A 27,621-nucleotide genomic window follows, 5' to 3' on the forward strand; every position below is an offset into this window, starting at 1 on the left:
TAATTTATTTCAGTGATGTCAAGGAAAGCTTTGCACTGATTCTTAAGAATGTGAATAATGTCCGACATTAACTTTTTGTTAAATTACAAAAAAGAAATAAAAAAACATAAATAAAACACCAACCCGTTTCAAAACATACAACCTTACATTTGTACTTCATATTTCTTAGATGAATAAAAACTTTCTATTTAAATCCGCCAGAGGTATAAATAATTTGGGTTTCACTATAGCTGCTTTAGATCCATAACCAATGCTGATCAACATGCCAGCAACACAGACACTCACTTGATATTTGAACCACATGTTTAAGGCTCTTATTGTGAAGGTTTGAAGTTGAGAGTATTCACTTGGTGAGGCATACTTTGCCTCTTTGACTGTCTTAATGGGGCATTAGTCGCGTCTCTCCAGGCTGACTGTTTAAAAACGCACCCACAGTCTCAGCTCATTTGTTATATTGATCCAGCTGATAAAATGCAAACACTTCTCACTCTGTTTCAGGCAAAGAACATTTTTATGGTTATTTTAGTAGTTTTGCCGAATGTAAGCAGACCATCGATTAAATGCCACTTGTCAAGTTATTCTGGCAGGCTGGTAAACACAGAAAGCAGATCATTCTGCAAAGAGCAAATGTCTAGTTAAAGTCAACTGATTTTGCATTGGCTTGAGGGACAGAGAGTAAAGGTGACCAGTAGAGGCTAAGAACTTAAACTAAAAATTATTGTTAGAGGTGTTTGAATGCATCAAGGAGTTCTATGTTTCTTTTGAGTAAGCAAAGCTCCTGAAGTTTGAGTTTTGACTGGTCTCAGGAAAAATCCAGACCAGTTTATCACATGTTATACAAGACAGAGTAAAAATATGGACTCAAGACCAATACCCACCTCAAGAAAAACGACACTACTGAGAAACAACTACCAATAACTACCTTGAGAATAAGGGTAGTGCATCTTATTACAGTGGGGTTTAGGATGGAAGATGGTTTCTCATGTGGTTTACTCAAGATTGAGATCCCAAGATTTGACTGTTACAAGTAAAATTCAAACTCATCAAAGCAAGCAATAGTTTCCAGTTTGTTATTATCTAATTGTGGCGAGCCACGTGCAAAATGAAGCCTCAATTTGCTGTTTTTGCTGACAGGAGTGGCACTGAGTGTGGTCTTCTGCTGTGGCTCTTCTACTTCAAGGTTCAATGTGTGATTACGAATAGGCTTTAACTAGTGGTTATTTTAACTACTAATCCATTTCCGTAATCTCAGGCCAATCTTATTAGTCTCAAGGAATATTTACTGCTTTTTGGACTATTTAAACTAAATTGTCTTCATCTTCTCTAGTTGCCTACATGCTTGAAAGGTCATGCCTAAACACAATTTGAGGGAAATTCTCCTCCAATCTAATTACTTATTTTATCAAGCAAAATACTTGTATTTTCCAGACATCTCCCAGCAGAGGTCCATTGTTTCACACACATGAAATAAATCACTCTGCAAAAGCCATTGTTTCAGGCCATAACATAGACTGTGTGCCATTTTCCGAGCCAAATGTAATTGGTGTGGAAATGACACCCACTTGGTACAAGCTGCACTGTATCAGTGGCGTTTGGTGCCCATTCTATGCTCCCTGAATGAATCACCTATCAGGAAATGATGAATTGTTTTTCCTGTCCAAAATAACACCACTGAAAAAAAAAAGAACTTCCCATGTTGAAGAGGAAAATTCAGATATAGATTCAAATCCCTGTATCACATGTACTTTATTAGGAAAGAAATCATGTGTTACATTGCAGGAAAAATATAGTAATACGGGTTTTATTATCTTTAAAATGTACAACTTCGCTGCCCTTATACCTTAAACATTTATCAACATGTAAAAACTTTATAAACCAATAATAAGCAGCGGTAGTGCATGTAGCAGCGTACACACTCAATGGAGTTGATCTATATTTCTTTTTTGGAATCATTTATTGTTTCACAGCATAATGTGAAGGTTTCTCAACATGGCAACATATCACTACTGGTAATTTTAAAGCTGCTGTTTCATATCCTTCCATGAGAGGGAAAACATGTTACATGCTTAAGGATCTTTTACAGAAAAATACAAATTTTGCCTGTTTTTCTAAGTCATGTATGTTGGTTTTGATGCACTCCTGTTGTACAAATTATTGCATGAATTGCTGAATTTAACAATTCACTGAAGTGAGCAGTTGTACAACACTCAGAGATGTGAAGACTAAGAAGACCTTTTAAAAATAGTTTTGACCAAAACATTATTTCTTTAATCTGTCATCTAATATTTTGTCCTTAACCTGGACATCATTCTGTCATCTAACATTATAGATCTGATTTTCAGCACCTTTCAAACAACTGCAACATGAAGTCTTTGCTGCCCTGATTTTCCTGTGCTGATTTAAAATAAATGTTTGTTTTAAATCAGCACATTAGCAGCAGAAGCAATGATGCATCACTTTATTATGTACTGATTCTCCAGGGACTATTTTAGAGCACATGTTACCCTTGTTCTCCTTTTTTATCTTCCAATATATTGATGGTTCTGAGTACTAGTGGAAAAAGTACACTTCACTTGTGTTTCCACATCCTTATGTATAGCAATGCACAGCTGAAGCGACTGGTGTTGTTCTTATATTAAAAATTCCACTTTATCCATTCAAGCGTGCCTCAACATTGAAACCCTCTTTTGACAGGGTGGCAGCAACCAGAAGGATGCAGTATTCATAGCTTCTGTCTCCAAGAGAGCAGATAAGCTGGAGCTATACTTAGAAGCTCAATTTGTGATGTGAAATATGTGATTCCAACAGATTTGTCTTTGCCCCATCCCTATTGTTACCACAGAGGGAGGTGCACTTGGTGAATTTGCTTTTTGTGACAAAACCATCTCCTCTGTTCACGCTGAAATGTGCTAAGCTCTTATTCAGCTATTACTTGACTATTAGGGTGTCATTTTTGGAGAGTGATTTATTGGATTCAGAGAGGGCTTTCAATGGCAGCTGCCACACAGCCCTTCTTCATTTGTTAACTATTGAGTGGATATATTTTCTTTTATGTCATTAGGTTAAATACATGTCCCATTTATTTTTGTTGGAATATGAAGTGAATGACGCACGTAGCTCTTACAGTGGAAATAAATGTTTCAAAACTGCCACTCAGAATAGTAGAGTACTACAGGGCAATTGTTACTGCTTTATATTTCTATATGTGCACTCAGCTGGTTTGACACTCAGACCAATCAAGAGTAAAATAGCCGAAGTACAAAATGTTTTTGATTTATTAAGTTCTTAAGCTTCTAAGTGGTAGTGGCTTTGGTCTATGTATGAACAAAATAAGTAAGTTTAATGTGTTTCTTTCTAAGGTTGTGTGCAAACTTGACTCTAAGTTTGGTGGAGGTGTGTGTCATGCTAGTTGTGTGCCTCCTGATTAAATATACTGGCACTCATCTATTCACTTCACCTGGCTGAATGAACATAGGGTGGGGTGAGCTTGCTAGTGCACTTTCCTGTTGAATGTGTGGAATCACGCAAACATGGGGAACTCAAATGGATCTGTAGTGTCTATTGTCAAACTCATGTTTTCAGCCTTTACCATCACTGTAATTAAAGATAGTAAAATATTGTCACAATGTAACAGATTAGAATATTTAGCTAAATACTCTGCTTTCCAAAAAGGTTGCTGGAGTTTCGAGAATGATAAGATATTATTTTATTGATGCCCATATTCCAGCAGCTCAAGCAGAGGTAAATCACACAAAAAGCATAAATTAAAAGGCTTTAAACAGTTACCTGTTTTTCATTTAGTCTAAATGCAGATTAGTGCAACCTGGAGGCTAAAGCTAATGGTTTGAGAGGAGATTGGATCAATTTGGACTTCTGCTGTCTTAAAACTCCTTAAATCCCATGTTTCTGTGAACGTTTTTTTTTTTTGCTTATTACATTTATTTCATTTTATACCAGGTTTTTACTTTCTCTGACTGGAAATACTGTACTTGTTCTGAGTATAGATTTCCCTCAGGAAGCTCAGTCTACTTATTTTATGTGAAAATAAATCTATCACTATGTCTTAAGAATTGACAAAGTAGCTGTAATTGTAATTTTTTTTTGTAAAAAATTACAAAGCCGTTTTGTTTTTTAGAGTTTTTTTTTTTAAAGATTGTAGATGTTGTCTTTGGCCTTGGTCCTCTCTGAGCTTTAGCTTCAGCCTATTGATCCAACTAATCTGGATTTATAGTAAAGGAAAAACCCCAGACATCTATCTATGTCAGGCAAGATATCACCTGTTTGAAGGTTTTAATAAAATCTCAGTTTAAGAATCCCAAACTATCCCTTTATGTTATTTTTCCAACAAATTATGAAGAAATATATTTTATCTTTCGAGGTTGATAAAAGTTTCCCTCTGAAAGCCGTTTTTTAAAAAGCATGGCACAAACTTACACTGATGCATATTTACATCAGCTTATGTACTTTTAGCAAGATTTGCTCTCAACTGTCCATGCAGTTTACTTTGTGTTTGGTTTAAATTCTCCTTTACCAGTTATTTTGACATTAGGAAGTTCAGAAAATTAACTACTACATATAAAAACTGTCAGATTTGTGATCTTCAGATTTCATGATAAAATGAATTAATAGAGAACCTCCACAATAGTCCAAAGGGAATTCTTATTTAATTTTATACTTTCACCTTCCTCCTTGCAGGACATATTTGAACTACACCAGTCCTGACATATAAGACAAAGTAATATTGTTAATTGGAGTACAATTAACAATATTGTGTCTGTGTACAATATTTTGCTTATTACAAAATATATTGTAAAATATATGGTATTATTTACAAAAGTCTACAGCCTAGTTTTCAGTGAAAGAAAAGAAAAGAAAAATACTGCAGCTGAACCTGCATTCTGTCCACTTCCTGTGTCTGTCTCATTTGGCACATTTAGGACAGTCTGATTACAGCATTTGCTGTGCTTGGCTGTCTACCAGCAAAGCTCAAATGGTTCTTTTTGTGTGCTGATGTTGTAAACTGTAGCACAACATGAAAAATTAGTAGAAGCAAAGTGGGACACACACAAAGGCTCAGCTAGCATATTTTCTTGTTTAATGCCTTGCTGCTTCTTGTGCGCAAGTCTTTTATCTCTCTTTGTTAAAAAACAAACCAGGCTTGAATTAGAACAAAAGAAAGCACTAACACAAACGTCACGTCATTATTCTGCTTTTATAAGCCTATAATTGCACATGTGCTAGCTGAATGTCGAAGGCTTTGGCCGTGAATAATTCACATTTTTGCACACATGTAGGAATTAAAACTGGAATGCATTTTGCATCTTGTAACCAACAATCTGCTTTTAGAGGATATTAAACTTTGCATCTGGCTAACTCTTTAGAAGTGGGGTTCTTAAATAACCTTTAAGGTTTGCTTGTTGCAACACATTTTATAGAATTTGCATCCATTCATATTGGACATCAAAATATATAATAATGTCTGGGATGCTACTCAATAACATCAATAGGATTAGAGATGTACAGTGCTCATACCCCTTTGAAATTGTATCATTTTTCCACTTTTCAAACACAAACCTTTATATATTTCAGGGGGATATCATTTGATTGACAAACTAAAAGTATAACTTAATTGTAAAATGTCAAGGAAAAGCATATCTTTTCTAATAAGTAAATATTTTCTTATTTCCAAATAGAAGGAGAACAGTGTTGGATTTGTCCCCTGAGTCAACACTTTATATACCCACATCTTGCATTTACAGCTGAAAGTCTCTAAATCTCTGCAAGCTTTGACTGACAATTTATTCCATTCCTCTCTTGTAAAATAGCTCAAGCTTAGGTAAATATAAATGGAGAGCATCATCCACTTTCAAGGTTTGCTGCTGATTCACAGAATATAGATTCAAACATTCCCTTGGCCATTCAAACCCTAAAATATGCTTCGATCTAAAATCTCCCAATGTGCCTTTAGTTGTGTCTTTAGGATCTAACTTTTTGTGGGAAATCAGCCTTAGCCACTGGTTCCAGTCTTTCGCAACAGGTTTCCTTTCAGATTAAATCTGCAGTTAGCTCCGTACAATCTATTTTCTAGTCTGACAAGTTTTCCCACACTATGTTGTTTCCACCACTATGTTCCACAGTGAGAGTGTTGTGTTCGAGGTATTAGTTTTACAATACACATGACATTTTGCATGCAAACCAAAATGTTCTGTACTGATCTCATATCACCAACACACAGAAACAGAACTTTAAACGCAATCATTTTTGAGGGACTTAAGAATACTGTGCGATGAGAAAATCACACCAAATATTTGTACATACATTGTGCATAATAAAGACAATGTTAATGTGCTTGTCTATCTTTAATCTTGAAATTAAGCAGATATGAGATGCTTAAATAGCTGGTATGTCCTATTTTGCAGTTTCAACCTCAGTGGTTCAGTTGTACCTCCCGTGTCAAAGTCGAGCTGTGACAGACTGTTAATGGAATCTGCTTTTTGCATGAAGAAACTGTTAATTAGTGAATAAGAATCTGATCCAATATGCACAGCTGGTGGAGATAGCTAATAGACAGTGTCCTGGAGAGGCAGTGAACCTTAATATAGAAAAGGGAGGTGCCTGATCTTTGTTACAGAGTTTGGACGAATACAGATTGCCTGGTTTATAGCTCTGCTATGCATATAATGAAGCTTCCAGCACTCTCTGTTTCTTTCAAGCACACCATGTACCCCTGCATTTTCATTGTAACTTTGTTTTACTTTTTAACTTTATCATAAATAAGATTTCATGCAGAATTAGAAATACACCGACTCAGATTATGATGCAACTGCTTAATTTCCAGTCTCCTCAAAAGTGCATCAGAGGCTGTTTAGCTTCACTGTGAGGTAGAGTTACAGAGGCAGCACAGACACTGCATGAAATGAAAGTGCAATGAAGTACAAATCCAGTGAATGCAATGTGACAAACATACACTTCAAAACATTTTAAAGCAGTTGAGAAAAATGAGAGATTGTTGTAAGGCAGAGTTGTCAGTAAAACAATAAAATGCTTATCTAGTTTTACACAACTCTCTATCTTACACCTTTGTGATGTTACTTTATCTGTAATGTGAAGTTTCATTTTTGTAAGTCTTTATGAGAGCCGTAAATCCACAATATTTTAGAGACACAAGGATACTAAGGTGTACGTAAACTGTTTTCTTCCCAAATACTGTATGTGGTGAGTCAATGCTTTCAGCGGGTCTGTCATTTCTTGGCATTGAAGAGAGTCTTTTTTGACAGGTCTTTATTGTGCAGAAACAATAGTCACACTCATCAGTTTGACGTCAGTAATAATTAAGCTCTTACTCTTTTTGTATTGCAGCAGAGACTCACACACTAAATATTAGTCACATAAAATAATGACACAGAGGAAACTGATCTTTTTATTTCTCTCTGAATTAAACTCTGAGACCCTTAAAGTAATACAAAAATACAGTTAAACATCGACACATTGTGTACTTCTTGCTACGCTTTTTTTCTGTCTTGAGTTATTCACCCCCCAACCCCCCACTAATCTTTTGCAGAAATTGTGCTTATTTATAACTAATCTGCAAAAGAGAATGTGTTAGAAAAGAAATATAATGGTGGCTGGATTACATTTTCTGTCAGTATGAAGAGGAATTACAGATACTGAAAATGGGAACTGGCACACATTCATTTAATGCAAAATATATTAGAAAAAAATTCTTTGTTGCTTCAGAGAATTACTCATGATCGTGTGTCCTATCACCGATGGGTATTAATTAGGATGTGGGAAAGATAATCACCAAAAAACATCTGGACCAGCTGCAAAACGTTCACAAGGGCTGGTTTGAGATTCTTATGTGATAACTCAGTAAATATAGCTAGTATTTTGGTGTTTAGATGTTAGCTAGATATGATTTATTATTAATTAAATCTAAAAAGCCACAGATATACCTAGAGCTGTTAATCAACAAATTACATCATAAAAAGTTACTTTGCATCCATTATCTATATTCGCTGATCCTTGCAAGGCAGAGGGTGCTGGTGCCTATCTCCAGTGGTCACCAGTCCATCGCAGGGCAACACATATACACAGAGGACAAACAACCATGCACACACACAAAGGCATACCTATGGACAATAGACAATTTAGAGAGTCATGTTTTTGGACAGTGACAGAATCCATGTATGCAGAATGACCACAGGGCAGGATTTGAACCTGAGTTTTCTTGCTGCAAACAGCTGCTCCACTGTGCAGATTAAAAATTATTGTAATACTAATAATTTTGATTTGATACATAAATAATAAACATTTAACAGTGGTCTTCATGTGCAAATTTGTCAAAAATATATGTTTTAGTTGTGTTCTGAATGGATCAATCAGGCATTACATTATGACCACTGACAGATGAAATCACTGTTATTTTTCCATCCTCTTTCCACCTTTTGGTGAGTGGGATGTGGTAGACTGCAGGTGTACCGTTTTACTTATAAGCTAATGCTTTAGAAGAAAGAAAGCAAGAAATTTGAGTGAGTTGAGTTTACCAACATATTAATGACCAGACAAGTGAATCAGAATATCTTCAATACATCAGCTACATAAGGATAGTTGTAACCCCCCTGCACCCTTCAATAGAACAATGTTTTCTAGTGGGACCCATGTTTTGACAAGTCATGGGTGTTTCGCAGGAAAAAAGGGGACCAGTACATTGTTAGACCTTATCAGTGTATAGTATCACAACTCTAAGCTGATAGGTGGTTAATAAGTAAGGTTCTCTGTTGAGGTAGTCAGCCAACAGTTGGCTGCTGAATACACGTGCAGTGGAGGAGATGTCAATAAGCTTCTTTCTGCCACCTGGCAGGCAGTGTGCAGCAACAGATGAAATACTCTGTGCTCCATAAAGCAACTGAAAACTACATTCTGACATCGGTAACAGGTCCATGACTGTTCAGCACACCTAACTAAAACTACAGATTTACTTTGATCATAAGCTGTGTATCTTAGCCGGGGGCATTATTGTTTATTTATTAGTAAACCTTTCGCTAAGGCACTGTTCTTTAAAGGCTTACATGGACTTGAAACAAGATGTATTGCTGTGAAGGTATTTTTTAGCTGTTCAAAATCAGAGAATAGTACATTAAGTGAACATGTTTGTTGCCAGTGAGGTGTGTAAGAAGCAGCTCTAGGAGACAGGATTGTTTTTCTCAGAATCTCCACAGCTTAAAAAATGCTTCCTTGCCATAAACAGCATGCAGAAAAGAATAAATACCAAACCTCTGGCTGGAAAAAACACAAAAACCTGCTTACATCCGACCAGAGCACAGGCATGTGGGCACTGTAACGCTCCATCAACTGAGGACTTTATCTCATTCTCTTCTGTGATCATATTGGCCTTTAGGGCCTAAGTATCTCCTCTGCTGAAGCATGGCGGCCAAAACAGCAGCTCCCCAATGGATTAGGACGTCACTGTCAGACAAAAGCCCTGCTCCGCTCTGATGGGCTTATTAGTGGAATGCATGTCATTGCAGGGCTTTGCAGTGATGGCACGATCTGAAACTGACTTTGTGTGTCTCGCTGTATTTCTTTGCAGATTGAATAATACATGCCATCATCACATAATAAGGCTCAAGAACAAATTCAGCATATTTATGACAGAGTTATTTATCATTAACTTTGCTCAAGTGTAAGAGGATAATCTAGCAATCATATGACGACTGCTTGATATTAAGCTAATATCAAATTTATGGTGACACAATAAACTCAGAAATTTGAGGCACTTTCATTTCTTTGTGTACATTTCAAATAAAATCATTCAGGAAGTGCAAGAACAAGATTTTGTGCTTGCTTCATAGTCTATGATGCTTTTTCTTTCAAACTAAGTGATGTGCAGCCTGTGCAATGGTAAAGCAGGACTTAGTTTGAAATTTAAAACAAACAAAATTCTTTTTATAGAAAGGCAGCTCTTGTGTCTTGGCTGTGTTTTCACAGAAACAGTCTGGCATTGTGGGAGTTTGGTTGTCACTTTTGGCTCAGTGGTTGTTGGCCGACTTGAAGCTGTCAAATGATTCGGAATAAACACTTCCTTCTTGGTGATCTTTGAATATTTGGCAGACAAAATGTAACAGTGTACAATTTTCTTTAGATCGCTAACATTTATTTTATCATGAGAAGCTTCTGCTTTTTGTTCGGGCTTCATTCAAATGACAAACTCTTAATAATAAGAAGAAAAAAGGTTTCAATCAATGATTTTAGAAAAAAAGAGACTTTGGAAGAGAGGTCTGGGCACTCACTGACATTAAGTATGAGAGGAGTTTTTATTAGCATCCACTTAAGACAAAAATATTTATATGAATAAGAATAATTACTACCTTGCGTCCCCTATAGTTTACTTCAAACAAATTATTTAAATTACATAGATACAAAGCCTTATTTAGTTGTCAGGGAACTCTATTCTGGAGTAGAAGTATAACACTGTCATCCGTCTGTGTGGTAGTGCTCACAGCAGCAGGGGACTGAGTGAAGAGGAAACTGGAGCACCTCCTCACAGTAAGGGGAGCCAGTACAGTATCTGTGTTGATTTCACTATTCCCCCATCTCCCCTTTCCCCCCGTCCCTCCAACTCTCCGCTCTCTGCAGACAGCTGATGTTTATCTGCTCTGCCCATCTGGGCCTTGTGACTGAACATCTGGTAAAGATGCCACTCTGTATGCAGTGTTCTGCAACTAAGGACAGTAAAGGGGCAACTCTGTCCACCCCTTCAAAATAGTCAGAGAGGCTGAAAGGACTTCATCCTAAGATGTCAATGCTTGTTATGTGGGACTACTTCCACATTTCCAGAATACAGGCCTTCAGATGCATTGTCTATGGCTATTGATTAGGTTCTCTTTAAGAGTTCCTTGCATGCATCTTACAAACCCTCATCACTCTGTGTAAAATATTGCACAAAACAAGGATGTGCTCAAGTATCCCCTTTCTAGTACTGTAGTTTTTGTAATATTATCTTCAGCCCAGCCATGTTACCATGGATTTTTTTGAGCAAGACTAAAAAAAAATGTATAAGGTCATCACAACTCAAAGACGCTATATACAGTGGACAAAGACACTATTGGTAAATTGGACAAAATAATTTGTAAATGTTACAATTGCCTAATAATAAAGTTGTGTGATCTTATGCTATGATATGTAAATATACTGCCTTCACTATTGAAGATTTATTCACCTTAGAGTACCAAATGCTTGAAGTTGCTCCCACTGATGGTAGGTTGACCCACTTTCAGATTAATTCAGGGTATAATTTATTACACCACTTAGGTCGACTCAGACTTTGTATAGAAAATTGAACTTTGAGCCCGATTATCCACCAAGAACACTCTCTTTAAATATATTTTAGAAAAGACACATTCTCTCACTGCATGTTAAACCGCTGCTGCGAGACACCATGACTATTTTTTTTTAGTTTTTTAGTATCAATTAATAAAAAGCTTTATGTAACCATCAATAACATGCAGTTGAATCATGTTGAAATACTGAGACTCCACTGTTATTTGTCCACATACACAATAGCACAAATAGCGACTCAGTCAACAACATTGCAGCATCTCAAAGCATTTGGTGAATGCAGAAGACTTGAAGTTCAAACAGAGCATCCGAATGGGGAAGAAAAAGGGATTTCAGTCATTTTGAATGTGGCAAGGTTGTTGGTGCCAGATGGGCTAGCCTGATTGTTTCAGAAAATGTTGACACTTGGATTTTCACACTATCTCTTAGGTTTACAAGAGAATATAATTTAATTGACATTATTGTGTGAATAAAAAAATGCTTTGTTGATGCAGAAAGTTAGATGAGAATGAGCAGAGTGGTTTAACAGTAACAGCAGCTCTGAAAATAACAAAAGTAATATGAATACTATCAATGTGTCAAACCTAGAACTAGTAGAGCTAGAGCAGTAGAAAAATCCTCCATGAATTACTACTGTTACTAAGAATAGAAGACAAGAGAATAATTTTTCACAAGATTACCAAAACTGGTTCAGTGTGTCCTGATTTGAGAAGCAATGTGCAGATGGTACAGGTAGAATCTGCTGTAAACAACATGAAAAGATGAATGTTCAGACGGGACGTTTCTAAGTTAATTTTATGCCCCTTGTTATCAGTTGAGCATCGCTTTAATACCTCAGCCTAACTGAGTATTGTTGCTGCTCCACCTTCTTATAGATTACACTTGCAGGTTAATAGACAATGTCACACACCTCAAATCATCTGAGACAGTTTTTATCAACATGACAATGAGTTTACTGTACTTCAACATTATCCACACACACCAGATCTAAAATCAGCGCAGCACTATTCTATCATCTCAATATGTACATAACATCTCTGAGGAATGTCTCAGACAGTGTTAAATCCATGGAATGAAGACTTGAGATTGCTCTCCCTGGTATTTACAGGGTATAACTAATAAACTAGCAAGTGGGTGTAGTTCAAGATATGTAATGAACAAGGCTTTTTTCATTCTTATGGCACCTGTCAAATACATGCTTTTTTAAATTGTGATTAAAAAACTGAAGTTGCTCCATGATCATTGCTCTCCTTCTAAAATGTTTCTCAGTTTACTTTTAGCCTTTTCATTTCCAACAATATATTCATAAATTTCTAGGTGATATGCATATCCTGTCCTTGTCTTCAATGGTGCTGATGGAATGAGATGCTTTGCAGAGACTGCTAGGCTTTCATCCATTATGAATGCTTTGTTTTAGGAGAGTGATTTCTGCAAGAGTGATATAAATATCTCCTTTTGGTTGTGAGAAGCAGCTCACGAAAGGATACTTTTTTGAGGAAACTTGTTGGCACTTTGTTAGGGCCTTTTTTCTTGAATTCAGTGTCCAAAGTTGAAGAAAGCAAAGACACATGTTTCATGGGTAGTAGCAAATCTTTTTATGCCTCCACTTCAGAGGTCTGGTTGAACAAACGCACACTCAAGGTTATAGAAAAAAAAAACCTTGCAATTAGGGAGTCCTTACAGCCAGTCAGAGTCTTTCTATCTTTATTAAAATAATTGCAAAATATCACAACTCCAAAGTGATGCGTTTGACAGCTGGTGCAATGTAGTGCAACATTCTGAACGAAATTGTTCCCCTTGTGTCCTCTGTTACCCGCCACACCACAGCAGAGGGATTGTATGTTAGCACAGAGGTGAAGCCTGGCAGATGTGTGTTTGAATGTAATGGTCAATTAGGAAAGAAATGGATAGATACAGACTTTTCCCATTATATCCAGATCCATCATTGTTTTAGTGCGAAACTGCAAAGAACCCAGATGTACACGGAAATATGCATATTTAAGGTACTGTTTGCATATTTGAATGTGTACACGCCTCGTAAAAGTATTCTCACACTTCTTACAAACCACAGACATTAATGTATCATTGCAATTTCACGTAATGCACAAACTGAAGTAGCACATTGCAAGAGCATCTAACTGTAAACAATGGAGAGGAACTCCACAGGAAACATGCGACCTCCATTTGTCACAGAAATACAAGGATTGTTGTCTCAATCACTACCATTTGAGAGCCCTGATTTCCAGACTGCTTTTTGTGTCACAGCTTTATACAACTGAAATGTTATTTGCACCTCAATTATGTTTTTATACCCATATAACATAGATAATGAAAGGAAAATATATCAGTGTCTACTATTTAGAGTCATATTTGTAAAGTTTCTCCATAACATCAGTTACAAACACAATACAATGTTTTTTTAAAAAAGCTTTTTTGCTTGCTTTTTCTTTTTAAACAACATTTTTGGATCTTTGGGTGTCTGATAATGTTAATTTCTGAGAGAAACAAAAGATGTACTACAAACACACATTTAGGTTGCTGTAAATGTGTTTCTGGGTCACATGACAAGTTTGGATGACATTCTTCTTGTGGATATTCTCCCTGTGCTCTGCAGCTAAGCCCCTTTCCATAAATGTGAAGTGTAAGTAAAGCCATACATGTTTTTTTTTTCCAATTTCAAAAATGTCAAGTAAACATGGGACTTGTACTTAGGCCCAGGAGTGAATGTTTTGTGAAACCAACATTTGCTGCTGTAACTTGAACAAGTCTTTCAGGACTCTATTGGTTTGCACATCTAGAGACTTTTACCCATTTTGACTGGCAAAATAGCTCAAGCTCTCTCAGACAGTAATGAGAGCATCTTTGAACAATTTTTATGTCCTAACATTTTCTCGGTTGAATGTAAGGCTATATTTTGACAGGATTATTTTAAACAGAAGAATATATTTTCATCTAAATGGATTGAAGTTTGGGGTTGTGATACAGCAATGTTTAAGGGGTTGGAAAATGTTTGCAAAATATTGTAATTATGAAAAACTTGGGACCCATAACCACAAGTCGTCACAAGTAGAAAATGTACTTTTGACTAACAGAAGGTTATGTACACAGAGGAATGTTTTCTAAATTATCAGTGTTATGTGCTGTTAATTTCATGCTGCACTTCATAATATTTCGGTAAAAGACTCTGGAGACAAACCAGTGTGCAGTTATGACGCCTATGGATGTGTGCCAAGCAACAAATCATTTATGCTCAAGGAACATAGAAATAATTCAGTGCACTGCATTGAAAGCAGCCAAGGCATGGACACAATATAAAGCAGATTTCCTGTGCAGTGCTCTGGGTATTATTTCTGCTTTAAATTAAAGATTCAGAAAAAAAGACTCAGGCATTTGCTGCCACATGCCAGTGCACTGTGTAGTTCTGAATATGACTACAATTGAAAAAGAGAGCATGACAGAGCAGCTTGTCTCACACCCACTTTGCAAGCAAACACATCTTAACAGGAACAATGTGAATGAAACTCCAGTTTCTCTCTCTCTTCTACCTATTCCCATAATTTACTGTCTGCTGTTTTCTTCATTGTGTCCCCCCTCTGTCTTTGCAGGAACCCAAAGTGGACGCCACTGTGACATTCTATCAGCTTGGCACACCAAGAAGAAAGCCAAACATAATTGTGTGCTCCGGGAAAAACCAGAGAAGAGAGGCAAGCTTCCCATCTTTGTTCTTGCCTTATGAGAGCAGTCTCTGTAGACTTTGCTTCAGCACACTCTGTACTGTTTAGTTGCTGCATGCATCCTCCACTCTCAGGTGCAAGCAAGGACTAAAACACAAAGAGAGAAGAAAAGAAAGTAGATAAACAGAGCGAAACGGCATAATTAGAGCTACTGACTTTGTGTCAGAGCAAGAAACCATGAGAAGAGACTTTTGAAGACAACTGCACTCTGAAAAGCATTGCAGCTAACCTCCAGGACATTTTTATGTGTGTGTGGGATATATGTATGAACGCCTCTGTCATTTTCAAAGGAATTGAATTTGTATTTGAATGCAGATTTAGCCTTTCATTATGACTCTACAAGGAGGCTTTGGGACACTGTGGAACGGTTTCCACAGAAGGGTTTTCAGCTGGCTCTTACTTCTTTGTTGTTGTCGTTTGATCACCTCAGCCGCTAAGCCCAAAATGCCAGGCCACACACACCTCAACTCAATACGCATCGATGGAGATATATCTCTGGGTGGACTTTTCCCTGTCCATGCAAGAGGGAATGATGGCAAAGCCTGCGGAGAGCTAAAGAAGGAGAAAGGGATCCATAGGCTGGAGGCCATGTTGTTTGCCCTGGATCGTATTAATAACGACAACGAGCTGCTGCCTAATATTACTCTGGGGGCCCGCATCCTTGACACGTGCTCTCGGGACACCCATGCTCTGGAACAGTCGCTGACATTTGTCCAAGCATTGATTGAGAAGGACTCAACCGATGTGAAGTGTCTCAGCGGAGGGCCACCCATCATCACCAAGCCAGAGAGAGTGGTTGGAGTGATTGGTGCCTCCGCCAGCTCCGTGTCAATCATGGTAGCCAACATTTTGCGGCTGTTTAAGGTCAGTTTTCTATTATTTAAGCCTTTTACTTTTTCAGTATTTTCTTGTGGTATTTTCAGTGCTGAATTGTTTCACAAATCTGCATATGTAATTTACAGTGTGTTTTCACAACTTTATGAAAGCCTGTCTTTCATATAGGAATTAGCTGGTAACTGGAATTAGGCATTTTTTAACTTGATTGTTGACCCCCCAGTTAGAAACTAAAATCACATTTCTAAGTGTGTCCATAAAGATCAGAAAGATCTTCTCTTTAGAAAGATTTTTTTTTTTATGAAATCTGAGGAAGTATATATAAAATGAATCTATAACACTTTAATAGTTTTTTGTGCAATACTCTTTCAATATATTGATGCATTAAAATTATAATGGTATAATTTTTAAAGGTAGATCTTTAGTTTAAAAAAGCCAATATGTTTTAATACTTTTAATGTAGGTTTGAAATTGAATTTTCTGACAAAACATAATCTTTCTAGTCACACTCTCAAAAGCAGATATTCTTGACCCTGTATCTATGATGATGTAGCATGTGTTACTACATTATTTGGGAGATGGTCATTGTGATAGACAGGAGGTGTTTTTGTGGCAAAAATACATTTTTATTAGAAACGGGTGAATTCAATGGATGTCTGAGTGCTTATTGGTGACACATTGTGAAATAAAAACAACATAGTGAGTACTTTTACTACTAAGATAATTTAAGCAGGAAATTTTAGTGAGGAAAAGAAATACCCTGAATCTTTTCATTAAGACAGATAGATCAAAATGATGTCAAAGGTCAATACCAACAGAAGTTTATCAGGTAAGAAAATGGGTCCTTTTACAGAAGATATAACTTTTGATGTGTTTTATGTCAATGCAAAATGTCTGCTGATGTCTATAGATGTTTTATTTAACCCTACCACGGTCAGTGTGACACGCAGGGGGAGCATGTCACAATGGGACACTGAAGCTGTGAGGTGGGAGTCTGGGGGGTTCCTGTTAGACTGTCAGTTCCCAAAATCATGTGAGAAAAAAAACATACTTGTAAAAGCTTCTTGGCATTTTTTTTTTTTTCTGGATTTTTAGTTTTGGTTATTTGTTGCCTGTGTTTTTGCCTTATCTAAGGTTTGATTAAATCAGCCTTGTCTATTTTAATTTAGTTAGACTTTTCTTAGTTATTTTATTCAGATCACCACAATTATTTATGTCTTGTTTATTTATTCTTGTGGTTAGATTTATTTATTTTTTTGTTAGTGTTTTCTCCTCCTGCTCCCCTGTGGCATTTTTCTCTCTCTCTCTCTTTCTCCCTCAGCTTACCTTCTGCTCTTCCCTCATACCTGAGTTCAGTTTGTAATTAGTCTGTCCATTGTTCCATCACCCCTGCCACCTAGTATTTAACCACCTCTCTTTTACTCATTTCATGCTGATTCCTTCTGCTTGCCTCGTGTTTCCCAGACTGTTTATTCCCTGGCTTTTGGTGTGGTCCTCCCAGGTTTTGGAAGTTGAGCTTTGAATTCCTTAAATGTATTTCATCATTTACTTCTGGATTCCAGCTTGCATTTTGGTCCAACTTCTTAGCCACAAATCATAACACTTCTGTTTAAATGTGTAGCAGGATTTGTACTGTTCTTACATAACCACAGATTCAGCATTAACATGAAGTGACTTTTTAGAGCCAGCCACATATAAGAAGACTGTGGACAGATTGAGTTTAAGAGGTAGGCAAATACTAGGTGTGTCTGTATTTGTTCTTGGAATAGTGCTTTGACAGTTACTGTACTGCAGTTTAACCCTCAGTAGTACAAATTGGATTGATTATATGCAGGAAACTGTGACCCATTGCGCTATAATATATGCTATTCTGGTGGTATAGTTGGTGGAAAGCCATGCAGATCTGGGTAACAATGCTGGTTAGAATCAAAGCAGAAATTACAGCATTTTTTCTGAAAGCTGCAAGATTTCTTGCGCTTTAAATTACAGTTTTTGTCACAATAATCATATAGTGAAATACAGGTAGACTGGGAAAGCTTTTACATTTGTGCATTGGATAGTAATTTGAATTTGAGGTAAAGGGCAACTTTCTGTCTGAGGTCTACCAAATGTGATATTGTTACTGCTTCTCTCATTTTTGATGTGTCTTTTGTGCTTGTTGTTTGACTTCCATACTTCCCCCCCCCACATTTCTCCATTTTGATCAATGACTCTAATGCAACTATGTATGAGCTGTCATGATATGTGTTTTTCTGTGTATTTATTTCGAGTTTCTGTTTTCTTGAGTCTCTTCGTTGTCCTGTCTCCCCTCGATTACTCCCAGGTGTTTCTCGTTCCCTAATTGCCTCATGTGTATTTAGTGTCACCTGTGTGTCTGTGTCTTTGTCGGGTCCTCGTCTCTTTTGGCGTCTAGTCTGTCAGTCCGTCGTCTCGTCAGTTGTTTAACGGTTGCTATCGGCGTCGAGCCCTGGCTTCCGCTCGGCCGTGCTGTCTGTTTGTATTGGACCATGTTGGACTGTGTTGCACTGGACATTCATCATTAAAATCATTTACTTATTGCATCCTGGGTCTACCGCATCTGCCTCACCACCTCAACACCACCATTGCATGACATGAGCAAACGTAGCAAACGGAATAATCAACTTTTTTGAGTCATTTTCATGTTAACATCCAAAACTAAAAAAAAATCCCAAAAACCTGGTGAACATTGTTTATCCACAATGAATGTCTTTGAGTGCTCAAGATCAGTAAAAAGGATCACTTTTTGGTTGAGCATCTAGTGAAAAAGCCCAGACAAGAGAGAATACTCAAAGTTTCTACTGGTGAGCAACAACAATCAACACAATGTGTACCATTTGCTCTATTCATGCAAGCTTCTACTTCCCAAAGGGCCCTATAGAGGAAAAGACCTGAATCGCCTGCTGTGACATTGATTCAACTCTGTTGCCTTTCAAGGGCCAACTTACAGCTCAAGAGAGAGCAGGAAGGTGAATGCTACAGGTGCACTGCAGAAAAGCCCGACTGATATGTCACATGTAGGTTAGAATGAGTTCTACACCCTCACATCCTTATTGCTTATTCCAAAATCACAGGATGAACTATTTATGCTTGTCTTTTTCTACCAGCATGCTCAAACTCGTCACGCAATTCCTGCCATCATGGGAATGCACAGTCTAATTATCTTCAACAAGATGCGAAAAAGAAGTTGGCGGTATATCACACATGGGAACTGTCACATAGTGCAGAGCTGTGCGAGAAAAATATCTGACTAAAAACACAAGTTTGAAAGTTCAGTCTGTGATACATGTCAAGTCTTCTCTTACATATACTCATACCCCACTGAAAGTTTCTTTTTATGCTGCCACAAAAAATCTGCCTATAAGATTCTTTACACAAAATCACTGAAAAGCAACAACACAGCAGCACCACCAGTGTTCTTTTTAAGGTAGTGACAAAGTCAAGATTGACCACAAAAATAGCCCTGACACAGTTTTCAGAAACTCTAAAACCCTGTGACAAGGGACACACAAAATCTCATAATACACCTCAGGCCTTTAGAGTTAAATATTCTACATAATGGACAGCATATGGTGGCAAGGCTTTTTATGCAGGAGGGTTCAACCCATAACTCATGGGCTATGAGAGGTCTGCACGCACAACTAACTCCTCTCCTCCCAAAAAAATCCCCAAATGAAAAACAAAATGTTTAAAACTGCACAAAAATCCAATTAAAAAAACAATACATTATGCTCTCCAAATAGAAAGAGCAAATATTTACAAGAAAGTTTAATTAGTGAAGTTTAAAAATTTTAAATCCCTGTATTGCATTTGACAATGGACAACAGTAACACATCAAAGTACCATTTAATTCTTGCTGTAAATTAGCAGAAAGGTTTGATTGGATGTGACAAATAAATCTGAGAATAAGCTGCTAATTCAGACACAGTCTGACAAAAGATTTGACAAAAGTGTCATAAACGTCCATCATCAGAGCTAAAGAGAACACAATTCACTTTACACACCACCATAGAAAAAAAGAAGAACTTTCAGTTATAAAAATGATGATGCTTTGTTTTTATGATACTTACATCATGTTTCTGGTATATTAAATACACACTATAGAGACTATGGATGCCTTAAAAGCCTCTTCTCTTCATCTTATGTGCTACACTTGACAGGCAGAACAATTTTCTCTGAATCATACTGATAGGAAAACAAGAAGCCATGGAAATGTAATTTGTATGGACCCCAAAAAGTAGCCCCAAGTGAAAGTAACAACTCAGGGATTATATTTTAAATAATCTCAATACTTGACTCCACCATCACAAGATGATGTTGGATATTCATACAAATCTACCTTAAAAGAAATGTTAGAGCCTATTATTGAATAAAATTCATTCAGTATTCCCAGCATGGTTAATGTTGCTATCCATCACCCTGTTTTCCCTGCATTAAATTTGCATTTACTTAACTGCGTTATGTGAAGTCTTATTTGGTATGATTACACTAATATTTTGTCAGATAAGGTAAATCTTGCTAAAAGCGAGGATCTAACATCAATAGATAATTTGCTGATTTTTCTTTTTTTTTCTTCCTTGAGACCCAAACAGTACTGCAAGTGTCTGACAATGCTTCAGGGCAAAGCATCCATTTGCAAAACTAAATAATTACAAAAATAAGAAACCCCAAGATATTTTGCTATTGTATTATTGTTAAAATGCAAATTAGACAGATCTTATCATGATTTGACCAGGTTTTCATTTTCCGTCTCTGCTGATGGAAATGCAGAAACTCCAGGGAGTAAAATTACACTCATATTCTGGCACTTCTCCAGAGGCATAGTGAGAAATAGATGTAATCACTGAAAAGGTTGACAAACAGATGATATACAGTCTTGTTTTAAAAAATCAAATTTCGCCCTGTGGAACAGTAGAATGTTCATTCTACACATTCTGGGGTTTTTTCTGTGAAAATTCTGATCTTGTAAGTCAAAATGTTGTTTATGAGCCACATAAACAACATGTTGTTGACTAAAGTGCTTCAAAAGTCAAACAGAAGCTTAATAGGATATATTTTTGTCAATCTCTAATTATAATTTAAAGATGCTATGTATTTTTCTGGCAGCATAGAAAGCTACAGCAGTGGTACATCACAATTCAGAAAGTTAGAAGATTACTTAAAAAATCATTTAAATCTATCTATTGCTACCTATGTCCATGGAGAGTACATTAAATGCTCTTAATCCTTTGTTGAGGCTCTTAATTACTTCACCATTGCAGCGTGGTTTCTAACACTGCTGAGGTGTTAAGGAAACCCAGGTTGCTAATAGCAGCTCCAGGCTAATCTCCATTGTTGCATCTGGTGTCTCTCATTGCCTTTTGACAATACTGAATTGATTTATTTATTTTTTTCATTTTTGTGATTTGGCAAGTTTAGCTCAATGATAACATAGTTAATTAACTTTTGGTACTTCATATAATGTGAGAAGGTGAAAAGTCCTGTATAAAAATGAAATCAGATAGAAATGCTCTCCTATTCCCTAGTAGAAGGCTGCAGTGATGTAGGGCTCGAGGAAAAAGAAATGAACCAATCAAAGCAGATAACCTGACTTTCCAAATTATTGGAAACTTCCCAGAGGATCACAAGCAATTTGGATTATGAGCCTTTCCACTCTTCATCTGAAAAGAAGTCTTTACCTCACCAAACAACAGCCCAGTCCATTTTCTAGATAGCTGAAGAAAACATGCTACTAATATCATAACTGGTTCAGAATTGGCTTAACAAAAGGATTGCAACCATTGTAGGTCAGGTCTTTCCAAGAAAACTTTGCATTAATGAGCATAGCACAGCACCCTGTTAACAGCCATCTTCTTTAATGGTGACCTTTTGTGGCATATCCTCCTTGTGAAGGCTGCCAATGACTCCACTAAACAACTCTTATGGATTTTCTAGGCCAAGACATAAAATTACATTTCTGTATTCAAATCCCTTTTAATTGGTCTTATGTAATGTTTTAATCTTCCAAGCAACTGAATTTTGAGTTTCCATTAGCTATAAGCCATAATTGTAAAAATGATTGGAAATGGTGGCTCCAAACATATCACTGTACGTAATGAATCTATAATATTAACTCTTGAATTGATTAACTTCGTTTTGTTGTTCTGATCAATTGAGATACATCTCTGTGAGATGGTTAGAAGCTGCCGTTGAGTTTATATTTCAGCATATGTTGTTTCTGTTCACTTACTTTATGTATTTTTCTCATCATGTTTTCATATTTACCTAATTTACCATAACATACCGCCTGCATAATTTTGCCATCTTAACATTTGTAAAAGGTTTTCGGCTCCTTCCTCTTGGGTTTTACCTTATCTTCCACACAGCGTTTGTGTGGCTCAGGGAGAAATGTTTGCTCAGCAGTTCAGAGCAGCCAGGATTCCATCCCCATGGTGTACCATGAATATTTTACTAGACTATTACGTAATATATGCCAAGAGATTGGGGTTGAAAGCTTCTGCTCTGCATTGCCTTGTCACTGGGTCTGGGTGATGGTCTGTCTTCATCAGTTGGACCCTAGTACTGCTTTATAAGTGAAGACAAAGTGCATCAGCACTTTGAGGTAATGAGTGCTTGTTTGCTTATGATACGCAGGACAGAAAGTATAATTAAAGCCTTGGGCTTTTGAGTGTATCGCTTATCCATCTCTGAAAACAACTACACATGACTGGCCTGAGCTGGGTTATTGCTGTTGCAGGGAGAAAACTGCAGAAGGTGTGCACAATGTTACAGGTATCAAAGCAGACTTGCTGAGGCAATCACAAGCTTTCAGACAAAGAAAGGGGTAGCTTGGGTAACTACCACACAACTGCTTTCTAAATTAGGAACAAGAAGGTCCAGTCAGTTGGCAAGACAGGGAAAAGAGACCTTGGAACTGCAGAAAGATTGAAGAAAGATAGGAAAAGTGAAACAGAAAAACGGCAGTAACAGATTGTCTGGTGTGCTGTCTGTGAAGCAGAGACCTCGCAGCAGAGGAAGAACCCCCTCAGGCAAAATGCCCATCTCCCCCTCAGCATTTCACCATGTTGAGACAGATCTTTTATTGGATTATTGCAACGTTCTATGGAAAAGACATATTGAAAGCCTCACAGACACTCAAAATAGGCACATATAGGGTTTTTGTATTCAGTTGTTAATGATCCATCCACTCATCCAGCCATAAAGGCAATCTTGTGCATTAATCACTTAGGATATTGCTAAAATTAGTTGTATTCTCTGGAAGAGTACCAGAAGACCGTTGCCCAGATAGAGCAGTTATAGAATTGAAGAAATATTCCTTTTTGCTTGGCTCAGTCTTTACAGGTGACCTGAAATAGTACTACTTTTGGCTTGCGTTTTCCCCCACTAACTCCCAAAGGAAATATTTTGCTCTGTTTCTACCAAAAGATTGCATCAACCATTTAGTTACTACGTCTACTGTTTGTTGGGCAAGAAAAAAAGTACGCTCTCTGTGGGTAGGGTTTTTTTTGTTTTGTTTTGTTTTTTACTCCAGCGTTTAGAAATCCTTTCTTTGATAGATTGTCACTGTGACTTACATTTTAAGAGATGATGTACAATCCTAAGTGGTTAAAAATAATGGAATCAAAAGTTTATTTTAAAATCTTATTGAATGAACCACATGCTGAAGACCAAGTAATATACAGCCCAGTCAAAGAGGCCCCTGGTAATTCGTGAGGATTTTTAGAGATCAACATTTCAGGGGAGAAAAAAATCTCTCTGTGGGAAAACTATTTGCCATGCAGTCACAACTGTTGCCTGAAACCAACTGAACTTTTTGGTCTGGAAAAAAAATATATATTGTGTTACAGAAAATTAAAAATAAACATAGCCTTTTACATACGTTCCACTGGGTGAAATATGGTGGTGGCAGCTTAAATTTTTGGTGATGATTTTGTTCAGCCTTGACAGGAACACTGGTTGGTTTGATAGAAACATGGATGGAGCTAAATAAAGAATGACCCAAGTAGAAAATCTGCTAGATGTGACAATAGCTGTTTAGTTCAGGCGATCTTCATCCAATCTGATTGAGAATGAGCTATATTGCAAAAATGAATCTGCAAAAAAGTAATTGTCTAGATAACCATACTTCCAATATTTTTGTTCATAAACATATTTGAACCCAATGTGTCATTTTTCTTCAACTGTACAATTATGCTCTGTCTATAACATCAAAAAAAAATATATATATATATACATATATATATATATAAAGATTTAATTAGTCATTCATATATATATATATGTAAGATGACACCATGTAAAACTACTCAAATGGTATGAATATTTTTGCAAGGAAGTGCATAGTGACCTGTGGCCAGATAACCTTTCACTGAAAATAACAGTATCACATGTATTGGCCACATGCTACTGTAACTCCTGCTTGTTAGTGCTCCATCACACATGGACAGTTCCCAAGGTGTGTGCCATCACCCACACAGAACCTTGTTTCCACAGACCCGGGTGGTAATTGAAGAGAGGTGGGTTTGTAAGAAGGAATTGTGTCCACTGAGCTCACTCCATTCCTGCCCCAAGTGTAATTTATTGTATACAGTGCTACATTAGCTCATTTTAGCTGCACATTGGCCTTAAACTCATCCATGCCCAACAAATCGCATGGACTGAATTCCCTGCTTCTGAATAGGCAAATGACTGGAGAAAAAGACAGAGACGCATCCAAAAAAATGTCAAAATAACGAGCACTGAGCATTTGTTTTCACCGTTTACAGACCAGTGACTACATAGTTGTATTGGTGTCCCTTGACGTGACTTCTACAAGCACGGAGAGGCTTAAGCTGTGTTTCTCGACCCCATATTGCCGGCGTCCCCTGTCTGCCATGGTTCAGCAAAAGAGAAGCAGCTCCTTCACCTTAGGATTAGTTCTGACTCATCTCACTTCGCCCACCTGAAACCGTAGCCAATTCCCTGAACAGTTATGAGTTAAGGTTGTCCAGATCATTGCCTTTCATTTCTGAAAGTGTTTTACTCTTACCTCCCCACCCTGCCATGCTCCGCTCTGTGCATGTTTCTCTTCGGACAATTTAAATGGCTGCTGGTGGTAATCACCAGGCGTGGTGACAAAAAACCACTGTGCGGCTGTGAATCTTTTTTTTTCTCAAGGTTAGATTTCACTTGAATTAATTATTGCCATTTAATTAGTCATTTTAATAGGCCTGTTGAGGAACTGCTGCTAGGAAGAAGACAGGGATGCTTTTCCCCATTTTGAAATGTGTGATTTCATTGCCTGCAATTGTTGGTGTTCCAAAAGCCAAGATCAACAACAAAATAAACACCAACAGGGTTAGCTTATGTTATCTATGTTGGAGCTGTCACTTTCCCCATATCTCCCAATTCCTTACAACTAGATGTGCCTCTGGGTCCCCTTCTCCGACTCCTCTATTAAAGCTTACAAAGCTCCCATCTTCACGAGAACAAACAGCAAAGAGCAAGCTATCAAATGGTTTTCCTGGAAAGTGCATTGGATAAAAAGCTTGGAGCTGTCTCACCTGCAAAATCTCTCCATCAACTCAGCAATCCATCAGTGTCCTGCCGTGTGAGGCTGTGCTGCTTAAAATCTACTGAGATGCTAACAAAGGTTTGAAGACTCAAAGATGAGGAGAGAGGAATCCCAGGGTGGCTCAAACAGTTTTAGGTTTACACTAATCGATGGTGCCATGACAGCTTTTTTATTGATTGCGGGGCAGGGATATTTACTTTGGGCGGTCAAAGTGACAGTGTCAGCTACTGGAAAAAATGAGCAAAAAAACAGCTCTGGTATTTTTTAATTTCACTCCAACAGCTTCCGTGCACTTTTCTTGACAAATAAACATAAAACATATGGGCGACAAAAAGGTCAATATAATAAAATTTTCATAGAGCTATCATAAAGTAGCGCAAGAACATAAAAGAGCTGTGCTGTCAGCTGAATACCAAGCAGCATCTTCTTCAGCCTGGCCTGCAAGAAGAGGTGATAGAGAAACTTCCGCCGCCCACAGGGTGAGCAGTTCGGACATTATCCAACCCTCCAGCACAAAACAACATGGAACCTCTTGTGAGTCACTGCTGTGTCACACAGAGGCCTTTGAGATCTTCCACAAAAACAGGAACTCAATATTTAATTTTGAACTAAAGAGTACCGGGTCAAGTGATAATTTTGTTTTGCAATGCTTTGAAGTAATAGTCCTAATAAGTGTTCCAGTTTTTTCACAAGAATGGCAGAAATATATATTTTCTTCCATTTCATGCACGAAAGGGCAGTTGAAATATAACATAGCCATATTATATATATGATAAAAGATGTAAAATTCAAAATACCACAGAAAACACTGTTTTTTATACAAGAACTGGGATTGTGAGAAGGACAATGCAATTGCAGAATTTTATTCAATATTTTTATGACCTATTTAAAAATATATTTTTAAACAGGGAGAGCAATATTGCAATTTTTAGTTTAGAAGTAAATGCAGGAGCTTTTCTGAAAAAGTGCACTCACCCTTAAATTAGTAAAGAGTTTTTATAGTACTCAGTACAGTGCTACATTGTTCTGCTTCTGTACACCAACTCCCTGAAGCCTTCTGAAGTGCACCAAAGAACAGTGACAGTATACTTAAACCATTAGGCGTGCTTCCCTTCACAAATAAGACAAGCACAAATGTATCAAATTTTCTGAATTGAATAAATATTCAACTGTTATGCTTTTTTGCTCATGATACTGTGATGTTACAGTCAGTGAGGAAGTCTTATTGTCTCTCTACGTACAAAACTTTAAAGTTCTACCTAAAAATGCTTATTTTTCACTGTACTGATCGTTACCAGCAATTCTTGCTGTGCATTCAGAAATATTGCATTGTGGCTCCTAACACAAAGCAATGAAAGCATACCCCAGACTAAAATGAAGATCAAGTGTAGGTGATGTATTCATCATCTGACTGCTTGTGCATGGGAGTGGCGTCCCTACTGTTTCCAGTGCACCTAATTGCTTGTACCATTTACCGACGTAAACATACCTGAGAGCATTCGAGGTCAAAGTTGATGAGGAGCTGATACAGCCATGGAGATATCAGCTGTTTCAGGTTAAAGAGCCAAACTGACTTAGGTGTGCACTGTGGGAGGGCCATCATGCAGCACAACATTCTTATCAACAAGCTGTTTTCAGTCAGCTGATCAAATGACCCCAGCCTCTTCTTCCTAAGCAAACACCAGTGTGGCATTTAGGCACCTCTGTTCTCTGTAAATCACCCAAAGGAAACAGCAGCAGCCTAATGAGGATGTCTTTTTTTCTGCTGATAAGGCACGTTTGATGTGTGAACAGGCTGCTGCTTTCTTTACATTGTTTTTTCTTTAATAATGAGCCTGGTTTCTTGGAAAGTCTAATGTATTTATACAGACATACATAGATAAAATATAGCTCCATATACATGTTGCAGTTCTTCCAAATATATACATAACCAAATTTTTTTTTTTTCAAGAAAAAAAAGAAGAAATAAAGAAAAAAGTCCAAACCTCTACCAAAGGTGACCAAATGTCTTCTTTTCTTTGGACATGTCCACATTTCATGTTCTGTCCAGGGTATCCAGGTGGCTTCCTTTGATTGATAAAAATGTTTTTGTTGTCTTGAGGAGACAACAAAAGAAGTAGGCTTACCGTACTTAAATTGCCC

General features: G+C 37.3%; 1 protein-coding gene across 1 annotated transcript in view; it reads left to right on the forward strand.

The window, feature by feature from the left end:
* Positions 1-27,621, forward strand: part of LOC102218961 (metabotropic glutamate receptor 4-like) — a 178,149-nt gene that overhangs the window by 41,008 nt on the left and 109,520 nt on the right. The window contains exon 2 of the mRNA XM_023337217.1: positions 14,946-15,938. Within this exon, the coding sequence (XP_023192985.1) occupies positions 15,405-15,938 (534 nt within the window). The 5' untranslated portion in view covers positions 14,946-15,404. The remainder of the gene's footprint in view (positions 1-14,945; positions 15,939-27,621) is intronic.

The sequence above is a fragment of the Xiphophorus maculatus genome, chromosome 1 (assembly GCF_002775205.1).
Source record: "Xiphophorus maculatus strain JP 163 A chromosome 1, X_maculatus-5.0-male, whole genome shotgun sequence".
Taxonomy (NCBI): Eukaryota; Metazoa; Chordata; class Actinopteri; order Cyprinodontiformes; family Poeciliidae; genus Xiphophorus; species Xiphophorus maculatus.